The sequence below is a fragment of the Stegostoma tigrinum genome, chromosome 20, assembly GCF_030684315.1.
Source record: "Stegostoma tigrinum isolate sSteTig4 chromosome 20, sSteTig4.hap1, whole genome shotgun sequence".
Classification (NCBI taxonomy): domain Eukaryota; kingdom Metazoa; phylum Chordata; class Chondrichthyes; order Orectolobiformes; family Stegostomatidae; genus Stegostoma; species Stegostoma tigrinum.
In genome coordinates, this window is record NC_081373.1 from 56,732,749 (window position 1) to 56,751,864 (window position 19,116).

General features: G+C 43.1%; 1 protein-coding gene across 3 annotated transcripts in view; it reads right to left on the reverse strand.

Moving 5' to 3' along the window:
• dna2 (DNA replication helicase/nuclease 2) overlaps positions 1-18,676 on the reverse strand; it is an 89,340-nt gene extending 70,664 nt beyond the window's left edge. For all 3 annotated transcript variants that reach the window (XM_048551337.2, XM_059653196.1, XM_059653195.1), the window contains exons 1-7: positions 18,607-18,676; positions 16,795-18,098; positions 10,593-10,766; positions 9,969-10,152; positions 7,444-7,592; positions 5,440-5,571; positions 4,036-4,261 (exon numbers count right to left, since the gene is read on the reverse strand). In XM_048551337.2, the coding sequence (XP_048407294.2) occupies positions 4,036-4,261; positions 5,440-5,571; positions 7,444-7,592; positions 9,969-10,152; positions 10,593-10,766; positions 16,795-18,098; positions 18,607-18,636 (2,199 nt within the window). In that variant the 5' untranslated portion in view covers positions 18,637-18,676. The remainder of the gene's footprint in view (positions 1-4,035; positions 4,262-5,439; positions 5,572-7,443; positions 7,593-9,968; positions 10,153-10,592; positions 10,767-16,794; positions 18,099-18,606) is intronic.
• Between the last annotated feature and the right edge of the window lie 440 nt (positions 18,677-19,116).

Here is a 19,116-nt window from a genome sequence, read left to right on the forward strand (position 1 = left end):
ATCCAGGGATGTGGAGGAGAGGATCGGCAAAACTATTCTGGGCAGGAGTGAAAGAAACAGTGTGGTCATTATGGGAGATTTTAACTTCCCCAACATTGACTGGAATTGCTATAACACTAGCACATGGATGGATCAGTTTTTGTCCAACGTGTGCAGGACGGTTTCCTGACACAGTATGTCGAAGGGCCGACAAGAGGGGAGGCCACACTGGATCTGGTACTTGGGAACGAACCAGGCCAGGTGTTTGATTTAGTGGTAGGTGAGCACTTCGGAGAGAGTGACCATAATTCGGTTACAGTTAGTTTAGTGATGGAAAGGGATAGGAACGTGCCACAGGGCAAGAGTTACAGATGGGGGAAAGGGCAATTATAATGCAATTAGGCAAGGCTTAGGAGGCACAGAATGGGGTAGCAAAATGGAGGGGAGGGGGAACAATCGAAATGTGGAGCTGGTTTAAAGGAACAGATATTGCGTGTCCTTGATAGGTATGTCCCTGTCAGGCAGGCAGGAAGTGATAACGTAAGGGAACCGTGGTTTACTAAAGAAATTGTATCTCTTGTTAAGCGGAAGAGGGAGGCTTATGTGACGATGAGACGAGATGGCTCAGATGAGGCGACGGAGAGTTACAGATTAGCTAGGAAGGATTTAAAAAGAGAGTTAAGAGCAAGGAGGGAACACGAGCAGACATTAACAGGTAAAATAAAGGAGAACCCTAAAGCTTTCTACAGCTTGAGGAATAAGAGGATGACTAGGGTAGGAATAGAGCCAGTCAAAGACAGAAGTGAGAAGTTGTGTGTAGACCTTGTGGAGATCGGAGACGTGCTAAACGAGTATTTCTCATCTGTTTTCACGCAGGAAAAGGAGAATATTGTAGAGGAGAAGACTGAGTTACGGGCTTCTAGAATTGAAAGGATTGAGGTTAGAAAGAAGGACGTGTTATCAATTCTAGAAGGTGTAAAGCTAGATAAATCGCCTGGGCCGGATGGGATTTTTCCGAGGATTCTCTGGGAAGCTAGGGAGGTGGTGGCGGTCTTTGAGTCCTCATTGTCCACAGGTTTAGTACCAGAGGACTGGAGGATTGCAAATGTTGTGCCCTTGTTCAAGAAGGGCAGTAGAGATGACCCAGGTAATTATAGCCCTGTGAGCCTTACGTCTGTTGTAGGAAAAGTTTTGGAAAGGATTATAAGAGATAAGATTTATAATCATCTAGCAAACAGCAATTTGATTGGAGATAGTCAGCATGGATTCGTCAAGGGCAGGTCGTGACACACAAACCTCTGAGTTTTTTTTTGAGAAGGTGACCAAGCATGTGGATGAAGGTAGGGCAGTTGACGTGGTGTACATGGACTTCAGTAAAACCTTTGATAACGTTCCACATGGTAGGCTGTTGGAGAAAATACAGAGGCAAGGGATTGAGGCAGATTCAGCAGTTTGGATTAGAAACTGGCTTTCTGTAAGAAGGCAATGAGTGGTGGTTGATGGAAAATATTCTGCCTGGAGTCCGGTTACTAGTGGTGTGCCTCAAGGATCTATTTTGGGATCACTGCTGTTTGTCATTTTCATAAATGACTTGGACGCAGGCATTGGTGGATGGGTTAGTAAGTTTGCAGATGACACTAAAGTCGGTGGAGTGGTGGACAGAGTGGAAGAATGTTGCAGGTTGCAGGGAGACATGGGTAAACTGCAGAATTGGGTGGAAAGGTGGCAAATAGAGTTTAATATGGATAAATGTGAGGTGATTCACTTTGGGAAGAATAATAGGAAGGCAGAATACCGGGTCAATGGAAAGATTCTTGGTAGTGTGGATGTGCAGAGCGATCTTGGTGTCCATGTACATAGATCCCTGAAAGTTGCCACCCAGGTTGATAGTGCTGTTAAGAAGGCATACAGTGTGTTAGGTTTTATTAGTAGAGGGATTGACGTGGTGTACAGGGACTTCAGTAAAGCCTTTGATAAGGTTCCACACGGTAGGCTATTGGAGAAAGTACAGAGGCAAGGGATTGAGGGAGATTTAGCAGTTTGGATTAGAAACTGGCTTTCTGTAAGAAGGCAATGAATGGTGGTTGATGGAAAATATTCTGCCTGGAGTCAGGTCACTACGGGTGTGCCTCAAGGATCTGTTTTGGGACCACTGCTGTTTGTCATTTTTATAAATGACTTGGCGCAGGCATAGGTGGATGGGTTAGTAAGTTTGCAGATGACACTAAAGTCGGTGGACAGTGTGGAAGAATGTTGCAGGTTGCAGGGAGACTTGGATGAACTGCAGAATTGGGGTGAAAGGTGGCAAATGGAGTTCAATGCAGATAAATGTGAGGTGATTCACTTTGGGAAGAATAATAGGAAGGCAGAATACTGGGTCATTGGAAAGATTCTTGGTACTGTGGATGTGCAGAACGATCTTGGTGTCCATTACAAAGATCCCTGAAAGTTGCCACCCAGATTGATAGTGCTGTTAAGGCGGCTTATGGTGTGTTAGGTTTTATTGGTAGAGGGACTGAGCTCCAGAGCCATGATGTAATGCCGCAACCGTACAAAACGCTAGTGCCTCACTTGGAATATTGTGTGCAGTTCTGGTTGTCCCATTATAGGAAGGATGTGGAAGCATTGGAAAAGGTGCAGAGGAGATTCACCAGGATGTTGCCTGGTCTGGAGCGAAGGCCTTATGATGAAAGGCTGTGGGGCTTGGGTCTGTTCTCATTGGAGAGGAGAAGGCTAAGTGGGGATTTAATAGAGACATACAAGATGATCAGAGGACTAGATAGGGTGGACAGTGAGAGTCTTTTTCCGACGATGACGACTTCAGCTTGTACGAGGGGGCCTAACTGCAAATTGAGGGGTGACAGATGTCAGAGGCAAGTTCTTTACTCAGAGTGGTTAGGGCGTGGAACGCCCTACCTCCCAATGTAGTTAACTCAGCCACATTACGGGCATTAATCAGTCCTTGGATAAGCATATGGATGAAGATGGGATAGTGTAGGGGGATAGGCTTAGATTAGTTCACAGGTCGGCACAACATCAGGGGCTGAAGGGCCTGTTCTGCGCTGTATTGTTCTATGTTCCATTATCGGAAGCAATTCGTTAACAGACTAACAGTTATTATGGGTGTGCAGTGGTAGGAGGAAAGGTTTGACAGGTGATGTTTGCACCTGTTGGTATTTATAGGAATAGGAGGCAACTTGATTGAAACACAAAAGATAATGAAGGGGCTTGACACATTGGATGTGGAGATAATGTTTTCTCTTATGGGGGAATCTAGGGCGAGGGCTCACCGTTAAAAATTAAGGGTCATTTATTTCAATCAAATATGAAGTTAATTTTTTTCAACATTGAATCTTTGGAACACAAAGCAGAGTCCTTGAATGTTTTTAAGGCAAAGGTAGGTAGATTTTTGTTTATCAAGACAAATGAAAAATTATTGGCAATCGGTGGGAATGAGGACATGAGGTTACCACTACCATTATGCCATGATCTTATTGAACAATGCAGCAGGCTTAAGGGGCAGAATGGCCTGCTCACTGCTTGTATGGTCATATGGAGAAAGATTGATGGGGAACATAAAAGGAAATTGGAAAATAAATCTTAAACAAAGCACAAAACTCAATAAAGGGCCAGTTACAGCTGAAAAAATATCTTTGCGCAGATAATTAATTAAGTTTGCAGAGAATAAAGAACGTGCAGGTTCTATTGGAAATAAAAGGTTTGAGCTCAGGTGCCATGCAAGAGCACTTCAACAAAATGAAGACACATGCTTTATGAGGGAGCGTGACAGCATTTTGGAAAGCTGCTAAAACAAGCAGAAAATAGTGAGCAGTGGAGTGGGTTGGAGTTTTCTTTCCTTCTTCCCCACAGCTCGAATGACTACCTTCAGGAACCACTCCCCCAACAAGAGTCAGCATCTTCCGGATCTGCATCCCAGTGAGAGTTGGCATCTTCAGCAGCCATCCCTCAGCGAGAGTCAGTGCCTTCAGGAGCCATACTCTAGCAAGGGAGTCAGCACCTTCAGGTACTACTCCCCCATGATACTGAGCCACGTACCTGACTTCTGTGCTCCACTGAATTAGATTCTTTCCCAGTTTTAAGCTCCAACGGCATGACTTTAGTTTGTGTCCTGGGTTGGCAGTGAATTTTAACAGATGCTGTTACATCAATCTTGCCTTTTAATCCAAACCTCGGGGACCAAATATTCTCCTCAATGTCTTCAATATCAAGCACTGTGATGCCACAGATTGATGCCAGTCTGGACGAATTTCTGTCACTGGGTCTAGGAAATATATTCAAGTAATTTACATCATACTTTGGATGGCCATCACTCTTTGGAAATCAATGAGAGGGAATCTGTGGAGAAGCAAGTGTGTAAAAGTGCATGTGCCGATGCATGGGACATGCGGGCGGTACGCTGCAGGGAACTAATACCAGCAAAGAAAGATGATTAGGCAATGAGGGACGAGTAGCTAAGTCAATAGTAGATAGAAGAGACACACTGGAAAAAAAAACAAATTAAGGCATGTCATTTCAGCTCTCTCAGTTCAAAAAAGACCAGAGCTCCCAAATTTACAGTAAAGACAAGGTGCTGCCCTGATGAAAAGTCTACTCTTGTTGACCAACGAATTATCATCTGAAATTTGCCATTCTTATTGTTGTCCCAATTATTTTGAGGTAAAGTGCTGCAGCAACAATTTTCCCCTCAATAAATACTTAAACGGCAATGAAAGGGGATTGGTCACCAAGGAACCACCACTGTCACAAAGGATGTGGATGCTTTGGAGAGCGTGCAGAGGAGGTTCGCCAGGGTGTTGCTTGGTATGGAAGGTGCTAGCTATGAAGAGAGGTTGAGTAGATTAGGATTATTTGCATTAGAAAAATGGAGGTTGAGGGGGGCACCTGATTGTGGACTACAAAATCATGAGGGGTATTGACAGGGTGGATAGCAAGAAGCTATTTCCCAGAGTGGGGGGACTCAATTATGAGTGGTCATGATTTCAAGGTGAGGGGGGCAAGTTAAAGGGAGAAACACGTGGAAAGTTATTTACGCAGAGGGTGGTGGATGCCTGGAACATGTTGCCAGCGGAGGCGGTAGAGGCGAGCACGATAGCGTCATTTAAGATGTATCCAGACAGATACATGAATGGGCAGGGAGCGGAGGGATTCAGATCCTTGGAAAATAAGCGACAGGTTTAGATAGAGGATCTGATCAGCGCAGGCTTGGAAGGCCAAAGGGCCTGTTCCTGTGCTGTAATTTTCTTTGTTCATTAAAAAAAATTAAGTGCAGATTGATAAACAGTTAAACAGACACAAGATCCTGGGCAACAAGTTGAGCGTATGAACACCGGCGACCATTTGGACAGAATGATCCCGCATAATATAATTTCGATTGCATCTATTGCACTTAATGTACCAACCCCTATACACCATGTTTAATAGATGTGGAACACTACGTACAGTTTTAGCTGCAATTGCCGTTTGCTGGACTGAGCAGAATTATCCATGAAATCTTGAGCCCAGGTCACTAACGATGGGAGGTAATCACGTACTGCTTGCATCATATCCGCTTGACTCAGATTCAAACTGTACCTGCATTTTAAAAACAGCTCAAGATCACATCAGACCAAAGATGTCCCTCATAGCTCAGTGAATTAATCCAGAGAGTATCCCCGAGGGAGAAAGAGATACATTAATTCGGGTCTGGATGTCTAATTGTCTGGACCCAGTGGAGGCCACTCCTGAAATGCTCTGACCCATAGAATACTAAAGCTTCACCCATTACCAAAATAAAGCCAGAATCTGCAGTGAATATTAACCTGCAAACAGATCACGAAGCAGTACTCATTGGACCACTAACTGCATCAACAACAACTGGGAATGGCATGCATGATGCTCACCACAGGAATTTCAAAGCATTTGAATTATCAAATACACCTAAAGCCACTAAATCCTTCCAGAAATCTATACAGCACAAAAATTGATTATTTGGCTACTATTTCTGTGCTGTGCCTTTGCTTAAGTAGTCTAATATTCACGTGGCTTTAGAAAATATTTCTCACCTTGTCCTGATCAAATTAGACTCCTTCAATCTGAAACCATGAGCAAGACTAGATAATGTAGGAAGCTAATGTGGACAAGCAAAATTATAAGTCAGTAAATGAGACATATCTTTACCTGCAAGCACGGCTATTCGAACGTGTTCCTAATCAACTTCATAAACTCCACATCGTTCAGTTCATTCAAAACTCTGCTTTCCATATCTTATCCACTGGCACCTATGCTCATTGATTTGCACCAACCTATCCAACCCCATCATGGCTTTAACGATTGCATTATGCTACCCAAAAATATCCTGAAGAATAGTCTCCTTCTTAACTTTACCCTTCCTTACGTTTGCCTGTCCCTCTTCCAGTTCCTACCTATCTTTGTTTGGAATACCCGACCAAAAAAACCACTATCATCTCTTTCTAAGCCCTTCTCTCACACTTGATCAAAACAGTTCAAGCTATTTATTTTTCATTTAGTGTCATTCGTGGTTTAGTCAGCCTCTTGGGTTTTAATCAAGTTGATCAGCAGCGAAAACCTGGCCTATTCTGCTAGCTTCTAAAGTCAAGCAACATGCTATGAAGGTATGTTTCTATTCATTCACGTTTTTGTAGACATTACATACTTCAGCAATTTCCCATATTATCAGGTAGATAACAGAGTTGTTGCAGTACTAGCATATCTTAGCGAGGGATCGTCTAGCTCTGCTGCATAATTGTGCAGTACTATTGCTGCAACGTTGTCAGGACTCAGCTTCTGTGGTGTCCTGTGCCTTCAGTCATTTCTTGGTATCATGTGGACTAAATCATAATTGGCTGACGACTGGCATCTGTGACACTGAGGAGCTCAGAAGGAGGCTAAAATGGACCACCCACTCTGCAGTTCTGGCTGAATATGGATGCAATGCTTCAGCCCACTGTGACAATAAATGATTCAGTTCAATTTAATTCAAGAGTGCCCATACTCAAAAAGAAATTAATCAGCTATCCCAAGGATGTGACAAGGTTTTATTTCAATGCAAGTTATCACAATTTTTTTTGCAAAGCACAGTAGAACAGTCCCATAGAGTAAGCCACTGTGGACCAATACTAGATACTGAAGAATAGAGGCTCTTTAATTTTGGTAGGGGAATCACCCAACAATCAAGGAGGAGTCCAGGTCATCTTCTCTACCTCACCACAGGGATGAGCACACATGTAACAACTTACCTGGTGCAATAGTTGACAGTAGTTCAAAAAATGAGAAATCAAATTCTGACTTCTTGGTGCATTAGGTGAAGCAGTATCCTCATCCACGTAGCCAGGAATGGAAGCTGAGCTTCACATCTCAAGGCCCCAGATATAGAAACTATAAATAAGCTTAACAGCTCAAAACATTTCCACTAATATTAAAAGAAATTAGACAAACATTGCTTACATCTCTCCCAAGTACTTTTGGGAATATACTGTTTGAGAGGCCACTTCTTCCAATGCATTCTGAGTAAACCTGTTGCTCATTGCTGCTTTTTGAAAGATCTCATGAACTAGAGTGCCAACTAACATCTGTTGCGTTCCCTTTTCACAGGCCTTCAAAACAAAAGCAAGGAATGAAGATATTAATCAAAAAATACACAAAGGTCCATTATTCAAAGCACCACACTAGCTAGTAGGTGCAACACTTTCAGATGTGACAACACAATGAAACATTCAGAGTTCAAACTGTCCATAACTTAGAATATACAGTTCCATTACTGAGATTACAACTGTTCAATCTAGAGTGAGTTATGAAGCTAAACTCACCACGGCAATCAAGACACAACGCAGGGAGAAAACAAATCTCAGAACAGTGAAAAAATTATAGGAACAGGAATAGCAGCCAATGTTAAAAGCCAATCAGGAAGCAGGAGTCTGTGTCCCACTGTTTATTTGCATTTCTTAGTTCAACACAAACTCCAGTCTGTTGTCTTCCCTTCCTGGGGAAAACCAGCCTTTAGATATTTGCTCTAATACACATCAGCTGCTCTCCATTCTCCCCAGGGCATGTCCTGCTTCATTATTAATAATTATAATTTGCAACATGAGGGCTGGATGAATGTGAAATTAATACAAATTTGAGATTGTGTTGGAGGGTTTTCAGATAGAAATTCATATTATGATGTAAACTGTGGGACTTAAGTGTATAATTTTTCATATCTTAGATGGGTATGAGTCTTTTCTCGTCAGCAACAGATGGATAGTCTGTATGTCTTAAGTTAGCGGTTAACCTGCAATTATCTCCATAACCATGCTGATTTCTTTTGAAAAGAGCTTTTAAAGCCTAGATGTAGAGTGAATAGATTTGTGCACCAATGGAGTTTTGTTTATTTTAGACTGTTTGTGACTTAGCACGTTCAATAATGAGGCTTCAAAGGTTTACTAGCATCTGGAATCTGTTGTTTAAAACTTAAGGAGAATGCCCATGACTGAGCAACTTTGAGTTTCACTTTTAATTTTTGAGTTTTTTTTAAAAAAGAACATCTCAGAAGACCTTAGAACAGGACGAATAGCAGAGCTCCTGAGAAGGGAACGACAGATTTCGTGTATTAGATTACCTTGGAGAGAAGGGTTAATGGCAGTACCAGGAATAAGCAATCAGCAGCTCGACATTAAAAGTTAAAGTCACAGTAGACAAACTTATGATCAGCTGAATACAGGGATATTGACAAGTATTTTAAGAGTGGCGATTTCAGAAACTGAAAACTACTCGTGGTGTAGAACTGTTTTCGGTACTAAATATCTGATTTCCTCTTCTATTTATGAAGGAGGGCTGTGGAATTAATGGGATTATATTTTACCATATTTAGTACCTTTAAATTTGTATTAAGTAGATAGCATGGATGATTCTATGCCGTTGTCATTTCTTTTGTAATAAATTTCCCTCTTGTGGATAAAGCAAAATCTGCAGCATCGTATACTCATGCTTCATTGAGAAGCCACATGGTTAAACCAAAAACAAATTAAATTTTATATGGCAGTTTCAGCCTGGGATCAGACTTCTCCATTAATATAGCTAGGATCATAATTTAAGCAGGACACTGTCCTTGTGTTGGGAATTTATATGAATGGGTACTTTCTGAAGGTTGAAAGATTGGGGCATTTATACAAACAGGCAGGATTCCAAATACTGAAAATTTCAAAGACACTGGGTTAGTACCCAAGGACTGGAATCAAGGTGTCGGTTGGACATGTATGAAAAGCATATACTGGCAGTAATGGGACATATGAACATATAACAGAGGAGCAAGAGCTCCTTAAGCCAACTTTACCATAAATAAGATCATAGCTAATCTGATCATTACCGTAAACCCACATTCCTGCCTGGCCCAAATAAATTTCCACTTCCTTGCTTAACAAGAATCTATTTATCCCTACCTTAAAGAAAAATCTCCGCTTTCAACTCTCTTTTAGGGAGAGTTGAAATTTTGCCCCATCTCAATTTTAACCACTGCCTTGTAAATTAAGAGGAAATACCTTCTCAACACCTACTCTGTCTTTTCCTCCTTGTTGCCCACATGCACACAGATACTCCCAAGGTGCAAGTGCCATTTCCAGCAGTGACGTCCAATTCCAGAAGTCACAGTTGCATTCAGATCCTGGAGGTCTACGCAGAAGGGTTAAAAAAAAGGGGCAGGAATGCTGCTCCTCATGATATTGCATGTTTCCATCAAGCCATCTCCTACTTTTCTAAACTCTCTGGATAAAAGCATAGCTCTCCAACCTTTCCTCATAAGACAACCTGCTCATTTCAGGTATTAAGTCAGGTGAAATTTCTCTGAGCTACTTCCAATGCATTTACATCCTTCCATGAATTAAAAGACCAGTTCTACACACAGTACTTCAAATGTGATCACACCAATGTCTTGTTTAACAGGGCTCAAAACTTATTGCACACTCCCTCAAACGAATATGATTTATAACTCTCACCTTAAATCTCTCATTCAACACAGCCTTACGCATGCACCGGATGCTGTTTGCAACACTAGTCCCAGAAATAAGGTGGTCTGGGTTCACAATCAGGTACCCCTTTTCCCTGCTTACTACAAAGGTATCAGAACACTTCTCTCCTTCAACATAGACCGTATCCCCGACTTTGACCTCAACGGCGTCCCTGAAAAGGATAATAGTTTGTTAAAATGCATTTAAATTCACTGAAAAACATTAGATAGACTTTTTAATATGATACATTGTGAGAAAATATTTCATACAAAACAAAGTTATTTGGGCTAATATTAGGGAAATTGGGTTGATTAAAAAGCTAGATTTTAAGGAGCACCTTAAAGAGAGAGAGAGGGAGGGGGAAGGGGGAGTCAGGTACAAGACCAAGAGGTTAATGGAGGGAATTCCAGAGCTTAGGACCTAGGCAGCTGAGGGAATGGACAATAATAAAATAGTTAAACTCAACAATGCTCAAGAGCCCTTGATAAGAGGAGTGTTGTTATGCACAGATGATGAGAGAGTTAAGATGTGATATGGGCATGAAGCTACTGCACATGGACACAGAATATCTGCATGTACAGGAGACAGTAAAAGAAAGCCATAGCTCCTCACCAATCATCCTTCAGAACACACTGCTGGGTGTCACTGCGGCCGTCTGTGCCTTTTTGGCTCGCTGTAATTGTCAAGTATTTTTCTCGATCACCACTGGGACTGAAGACTTCATTAATCAACACCACTTGGTACCGACCTTTACACACACTTGCAGCAGCATTTAAACACTTCTCACTGAAGATGGAAATAACAAGGACAATCATGCACAATTTTAATTTTACGAGAGAAAAGCCACACAGTCATAAAACTGTTTTTCCAATGACCTGAGTAAATACATTGTAGTGTACTTAAGACAAGAACACAAGGATCCAAGTTTTAGCCCTGAAATGTAAGACCATTCGGAGATTACTCAAAAACTCTGGGCTAGGAATACCATGTTACCATTCCAAATCAATATCCAGTCACCTGTGATAAGTCACATGTACCCTGTTCAAGTTATGATAACATACTCAAGTCTCAGCAGCACCCCAAAAATTAATGCCTTTAGAAGCAAAGGGGGAATAATACACCAAATAGATGAGAAGTTTCACTGAAGTCCACAAGACCTATACAAACACACTTCCATCAAGCAACAGCAACACTCTTTCATGTAAAGAAATTATGGTTTGGGTGGCACGGTAGCTCAGTATTTAGGACTGCTGCCTCACAGCACCAAGGATTCAATTCCACACTTGGGAGTTTGCACAATTCTCCTTGTGTCTGCATGGGTTTCCTCCCACAGTCCAAAGATGTGAAGGTTAGGTAGGGTGGCTATGCTAAATTGCCAATAGCACCCAGGGATGTGTAGACTAGATCAATGGGAAATGCAAGGTGAAAGGAAAAGGATAGGGGTCTGGGTCTGGGTGGGATGTTCTTCACAGATTCAATGGGCTGAAATGGCCTACTTCTACAGTGTAAGATAACAAAGTGTGGAGCTGGATGAACACAGCAGGCCAAGCAGCATCTCAGGAGCACCCGAGATGCTGCTTGGCCTGCTGTGTTCATCCAGCTCCACACTATGTTATCTTGGATTCTCCAGCATCTGCAGTTCCCATTATCTCTACTTCTACACAGTGTAGGGATTCTACGATACCATCGCACCATTACTATGATTGACAATAGACTAAATAGGTGGTAAACTTGTTATCTAAGGAGCCCAGAACTCATCCACTGTGTCTGCATTTTACTTTATTTATCTTTCTCTGCTTTTTCTTAACATTCCCATTTATTATCTTATCTTTCTTAACTTCTTTGGCAGAAGAATCTTCTCCCAGCCTGGGCCCTGCAATGACAAGGGTTCTAGCCCAGCGTGGTGGTTTTGGGCTGATGCATTGATCTCCCATTGCGGCGGTGCTGTCCCAACATGAAGGTCCCGTTGGTGTAGAAGTCTTCTTTGGTAGTGGCAATGGCAATCTTGGCCTGTCCCCATTTGTGAAGGTCTTGTATTCTAGCCTGGAGTGGTGGCGGCCCCCCCACTGTGGTGGCCTTGTCCTGGAGGAACAGATTTGGCTTGGTGTGACGTGGTGTTTTCCACATTTGGTGATGTTATCCCAGCACAGAGGTCTCATCAGTGTGCAGATCTTCTTTGATGGCAGCTTCCAGGAATTCTAGCAATCACTGTCTTAATTTTTCCCTGAACTAAACTTGATCCAAGATGAACTCTGTCTTAATTTTTTTACTTTTTTTCTTCTGAGACTTTTGTCATTAATACAGGCATCATGCCATGGTGACTTTTAAAATATTTTACTGTATTTTCTTTTGTAAAAATACACGTGACTATAAATTATTATTCTGTTCGGAAATAGATAGGTGTATTTGTCCAAGATAACAAAGTGTGAAGCTGGATGAACACAGCAGGCCAAGCAGCATCTCAGGAGCACAAAAGCTGACATTTCGGGCCTAGACCCTTCATCAGAAATGGGGGAGGGGACGAGGGTTCTGAAATAAATAGGGAGAGAGGGGAAGGCAGATCAAAGTTGGATAGGAGTCGTCGAACAGGTCAAAGAGGCAGGGATGGAGCCTGTAGAGGTGAGTGTAGGTGGGAAGGTAGGGAGGGTTAGGTCAGTTCGGGGAGGACGGACAGGTCAAGGGGGCGGGATGAGGTGAGCAGGTAGGAGATGGGGGTGTGGCTTGAGGTGGGAGGAGGGGATAGTGAGAGGAAAAACAGGTTAGGGAGGCGGGGATGAGCTGGGCTGGTTTTGGGATGCGGTAGGGGGAGGGGAGAATTTGAAGCTTGTGAAATCCACATTGATACCATTGGGCTGCAGGGTTCCCAAGCGGAATATGAATTGCTATTCCAGCAACCTTCGGGTGGCATTGTTGTGGCACTGCAGGAGGCCCAGGATGGACATTTCGTCTGAGGAATGGGAAGGGGAGTTGAAATGGTTCGCAACTGGGAGTTGCAGTTGTTTATTGCGAACCAAGCGTAAGTGTTCTGCAAAGCAGTCCCCAAGCCTCTGCTTGGTTTCCCCGATGTAGAGGAGGCTACAACAGGTACAGCGCATGCAGTATACCACATTGACAAATGTGCAAGTGAACCTCTGCTTGATGTGGAAAGTCTTCTTGGGGCCTAGGATGGGGGTGAGGGAGGAGGTATGGGGGCAAGTGTAGCACTTCCTGCGGTTGCAGGGGCAAGTGCCAGGGGTGGTGGGGTTGGAGGGGAGTGTGGAGTGGACAAGGGAGTCACGGAGAGAGTGGTCCCTCTGGAAAGCAGACAAGGTGGGGATGGAAAAATGTCTTTGGTGGTGGGGTCAGATTGCAGATGGTGGAAGTGTCGGAGGATGATGTGTTGGATTCACAGGTTGGTGGTGTGGTATGAGAGTACGAGGGGGATTCTCTTTTGGCAGTTATTGCAGGGACAGGGTGTGAGGGATGAGTTGCAGTCCTTGAAAAACGAAGACATCTGGGATGTGCAACTCTCCTTTTGCACCATTCTGTCTATGTGATGCAAACTTCAAAGAATACTGTGTTGTTACGGGTCCTTATCAAAAGCCTTATTGAAGCCAATGTACACTACATCAAAAGCATTGCCCTCAATTTACGCCTTCAATTCATTTGCATTTTTCAGCAGACCCCTTGCATTTAACATTAGTAACTGGATCATACAGGAGACATCCAATGTTTATTCTGGTAAGACCACCTGAAAGCCAAATAAAATTTGCCATTGAACACAGATAGACATGATACTGGGATACCACTGTGCTCAAATATGATTTACTGTGTGTGAAGAAACTTGTATGCTGGAACGTATGATGAATTTTGTACTTAAGAATGGGTTTCCAACAACAGCATGACAGAATAGTTGATGCGTCTCAGTAAATGGGACAACATTTGAAATGAGCAAGACATAAACGCCACAGAGAAATTGTCTTTGAAATAATTAGGATTGGGTTAAGCATCCTGGAACCTGTTTGTGGCATTCAAACTATAAGCAAAGACAATGCTGTTCAAGTTAGGACTTTCTTACACAGTTTTCAATGTTTGTTTTGAACTTGTAAGGTTCACATTGATACCATTGGGCTGCAGGGTTACCAAGCAGAATATGAGTTGCTGTTCCTGCAACCGTCAGGTGGCATCATTGTGGCACTGCTTCAAAATCTCCTCTCCCACCACGGCATCCCAAAACCAGCTCATCCCTGCCTCCCTAACCTGTCCTTCCTCTCACCTCAAGCCCTACCCCCATCTCTTACCTCATCCCAGCCCCTTGACCTGTCCGCCCTCCCTGGAGACTGACCTATCCCCTCCCTACACTCCCAACCTACACTCAACTTTACTGGCTCCATTCCCACCTCTTTGACCTGTCTGTCTCCTCTCCACCCATCTTCTCCTCGATCTATCTTCTATCTGCCTCCCCCTCTCTCCCTATTTATTTCAGAACCCCCTTCCCGTCCCCCTTTTCTGAAGAAGGGTCTAGGCCCGAAACGTCAGCCTTCTACACTTTGCCATCTCAGATTCTCCAGCATCTGCAGTTTCTACTATCATTAAAAAAATGCTGGTCCATTGTATCTGTGAAAAGCACATACCATACATTCAATTTCAGATTTTAATAAAACCAGAACCAAAAGTATAAAATATAAAAATCACAGAGAATAAAGCAAGAATTGCATTGGCAATGTGGAACTACAAACAGACTTCTTAAAAAAGCCAAAAGCAGAAAACAAAAGGAGAATAAGCTTAAGAGTGAAGACTGACAGAAGGACTAGAAATAGAAGCTATAGTAGGAACAATCAGAATAGGCAAAGTATTCAGGAACAAAGAGGTAATGAATCAACAAGGCTGTGATCATCTGAGGCAGCATCACACAATACCGCCAACAGAATAGTTAGTGCGGTAACAGTAAAATAAGTCAGGCCATCCAGGCAAATAATGGAAGAAGCTAATTAGAATCAACACCTTCCTGGTGGGCACTGGTAATGAATGTGGCTGCAAAACGCACTGGACAGTAAATAAGCAATGGAATCCTCTTGCTACATTTCAAAAATTGAGAAGTGGGGCAAAAGAAGTTCATGCATACACTGGAAAACCTTTGCCCCCCTCATATCCCAGAGAGGTGGTGGAGATGAGGACGCTACCAATAGGTTCACGAGGTCAATTCCCACAATGGCTTGTATACACTTGAGTTTAGAAGGATGAGAGGGGATCTGACTGAGACGTATAAGATTATTAAGGGATTGGACACTCTGGAGGCAGGAAGCATGTTTCCGTTGATGGGTGACTCCAGAATCAGAGGACACAGTTTAAAAATAAGGGGTAGGCCGTTTAGAGTTGAGGAAAAATTTCTTCACCCAGAGAGTGATGGATATTTGGAATGCTCTGCCCCAGAAGGCAGTGGAGGCCAAGTCTCTGGATACTTTCAAGGAAGAGATGGATAGAGCTCTTAAAAATAGTGGAATCAAGGGTTATGGGGATAAGGCAGGAACAGGATACTGACTGTGGATGATCAGCCATGACCATAATGAATGGTGGTGCTGGCTCGAAGTGCCGAATGGCCTGCTCCTGCACCTATTGTCAATAGTTTGAGCATTATCCTGAAATCCAAAGGATGAGAGTCAACCTTGGAAAATATACCAGGTAGATTTCAGAAAGAGTGAGGACCACCATAAGTTGAAAACATGAACAATACATGAAAAAACTGCATTATCTGATTCAAAATAACGACACTGGATTGCAACAAACTTAAGAGAGGCGAGACATAATCAAACCCTAACTTTTCTAAGGTTCTCTGCTTTCAATGATTTATTTTTAACACTTTAAAGTATTGTCACAGAGACAATAAACTATTGCTTCTATATCTGTTATAGATGATTTGCCTAGCTCCAAAATGGACTTGGAGCAATGGTAGAATTGGGAAGCAAATTATAATCTCAAGACAGGAGAAATTTTGTCTACTACCTGTTACAGTCAATATAATGATGGCAGGAACTCAATTTTACACCTGGCAAACAAGGCGTAGAGCTGGATGAACACAGCATGCCGAGCAGCATCAGAGGAGCAGGAAAGTTGACGTTTCAGATCCAGACCTGAAACGTCAGCTTTCCTGCTCCTCTGATGCTGCTTGGCCTGCTGTGTTCATCCAGCTCTACACGTTGTTATCTCAGATTCTCCAGCATTGGCTGTTCCTACTATCTCTGAATTTTACACCTTCCAGTTTTCATATCTTATTAGTTGTGTGTATGGCTTTTGGGTGGAAATACAAATGTAATAAAAACTGTCACAAAATGTACTGAGCATAGATGCTATCATTATTGGAGAACTAAGCCTCATGGGCAACATTCCACACTTGTACACAGAGCTGAAGGTCAGCAATTCTCTGGAAGCTCAGCAAACACATTCCAAAATGTTAATGCCATAGAGAGGTTTCCAATGTTCATGACTAAGTTTTTAAGAGGGGACCACAAGAGTAAAATTACTTGATGACATTACTAGTTCAACGAAACTGGTGATCACCTAAGTAACTCCGATCAATGCAATATATGCTTAGAAAGTCACTGACATATACAGAAACTCTAAGAAAAAGCAAGGAGTCAAAAGGAAGCCAGGATGATTGCGGTAAAGTTTATAAGACAACAGCAAGAATCAGCCAACTATTGCAAAAACAAAGGCATGTAGACAAGAGAAATTTATAGATTAATTCAACAACTGCATATTCAAGTTTCTAACAAGGCCTTGTAATGACAAATAAATCTGCACCACAGGCTAACTGAGAGCAACAGACCAGCTGTACCTCGAAGAATTCGGCATCTCTGCTGCACGACTGAAACTCTGTGAGCAGCTTCTGCTCTTTGATTCTCCCAGTGCATCTGATTGTTTTGTAACATTTGAGATCTGGGGTTTGTTCGTCACACTAAAATATAGTTCAACCGGAGAAGACACAGTCTTTAAATCTGCTGCAGCATTTCCAATGTCGTCCTCAGATTTGACACATTGCTCTTCACATTCTTCATCAATACAAAGGTGAATATTGTTCACATTATGATGCCCCAAAGTTGTGCCAGGGCTTTTCATAATCTCCACTTCTCCTGTTTTATCTGTTGGCACTGTGGGCTCAACACAATTCCAGTCTGCATCCTCTTTACTATGGTTACCGTACTTAGTTTTTGCTATTTGAACAAATACTGAATCACAACTTTTATTCTGTGAATTTGTACACAGTCTATCTATTCTCTTGAAGGGATTTCTTAACAGAGTGGTGGATGTGGGCAATGGCAGGCTCCCCACGTTATTCCACACAGACACAGGAAGGTTTGCATCTTTAGATAAACAGTTTGGAGAAGAGAGTGGCTTCAAAACATAATTCCCACATTGTCTCATCTGCCCATTTTGCAGTTTTCTATCTCGCAGCTTTTCATTCACAGTTTTCTTCACAACGTTGCACAACTGTGGTCCAAGCGGAGCCTGGTTAATAGCCACAAGACACTCTTGCAGAAGACAATCAGAACAGTCCTGTTTATCCTGGACCATGTCACCAATTACTTCCTTCACTGGAGCTGATTTCTGCTTTTTCAATCTGGGTACCTCATTAGGACCAGCAGATCTCTTCCCAAATAAGCAAACAGGAGAAAAGTTTTCACGATCTCTCAACAAATCCTGTCTCTTAGTCTTGCTGCTGACACTGTGTCGTCGACTTGATTTCACAGCTCCAGTATTTTCACTGTTTGAAAACAGCTGAACTTTAACTCTGGTACATTTCTTCGATGAATTCAACTTGGAACGATAGGCATGGAAAGTCGGTGGTGTCATCACACTGGGCATTTGCAACTTGGGTTGTGCTGCTATTTCACTGGCTGGTGTTTCAGGAACAAAATCATCTGCTATAGCCACTGGAGATTCAGGAAGTACTTCACTTGATTCGGGTAACTTCACAACTGCTTCCATCCAATCCTCTTCACCTTCACTGCTTTCCAACAAACTGATAGTCACTGGGACAGTCCTGCGGTTCCACTTTGTTTCAGTGGTTTTCTGCCCATGTCTAATTTCTGCAAAAGGTTTCTTCCCCACCAACGGAGTCTTCCCCACCAATGGAGTACACTACATCCAGAGGGAGAGAAAGCAATTTTCACATATAATTCAACCAAAACAAAATAATTCAAGCATTTAAGCTACAGATATGTAAAAATGCACTATTTCACATTTAGTGTTGCCCTAAAAACCACTCAATGACCATATCTATGAAACTACTACTCATTGAGAAAGCCACTGGACATTGTTTACTGATTGGGCCACTCAACACAGGTGACTTGGGAAGAGAAAATCTGAGATACAAGCTTGTTTTGCCACAGAACAGAGCGAAAGAGTAAGGGGTGAAGGCGGGGCAAGAAAGAAAGGTGAGCAAGGAAAGTGTGGCGATGGAGGCGGGGGGGGGGGGGTTGGGTGAGCAAGGAAGAAAGGGTAACGGGGCAAGGAGGAAGGGGCGAGAAGGTGAGCCAGGGGCGGGGAGAATCTGTCAAGAAGCGATAGAGAAGGGGGTAGAACGAGTCGAGACACGAGGGCTCAACACAGTTATCTGAAATGGTTTACGGCAAGCGCCACGACTCACCCCACAGACTCGCTCCCCGCTCCGCGACATGGCGGCAACAGACAACTAGCCCGCGCGCTGCCAGACCACGCCCACAGGATGTTACCTCACGCCAATCCCTCCCGTCATTCCCGGGTGAAGTGCAGTGCTCAGTGCACGGGGCGGGGTTCCAGCCCGGCAGATGGTCGCTTGGGTTCGTGGGGTCTGAAGCCTGAGGTTATCCGATGGGAGTCCTCTAACTGAACGACGTTTATCTTCGCTCGATGCAGTGGACTGTTTCCCTTCCCCTTGTCCCATTCATCCAGTATATTCGGGATAGGGTCTGTTTCTGGCTAGAGCTCTGAAGTGATTCTATGTGCTTAGTACCAGGTGCAGCAGTGTGGGTGGATCTACGTTCTGACTTGAACTTCCACAGTTTCTTGTCACTGTGTTTACTGGTCAACATCTCTCTGAGATAACAAGGTGTAGAGCTGGATGAACACAGCAGGCTAAGCAGCATCAGAGGAGCAGGAAGGCTGACGTTTCGGGTCT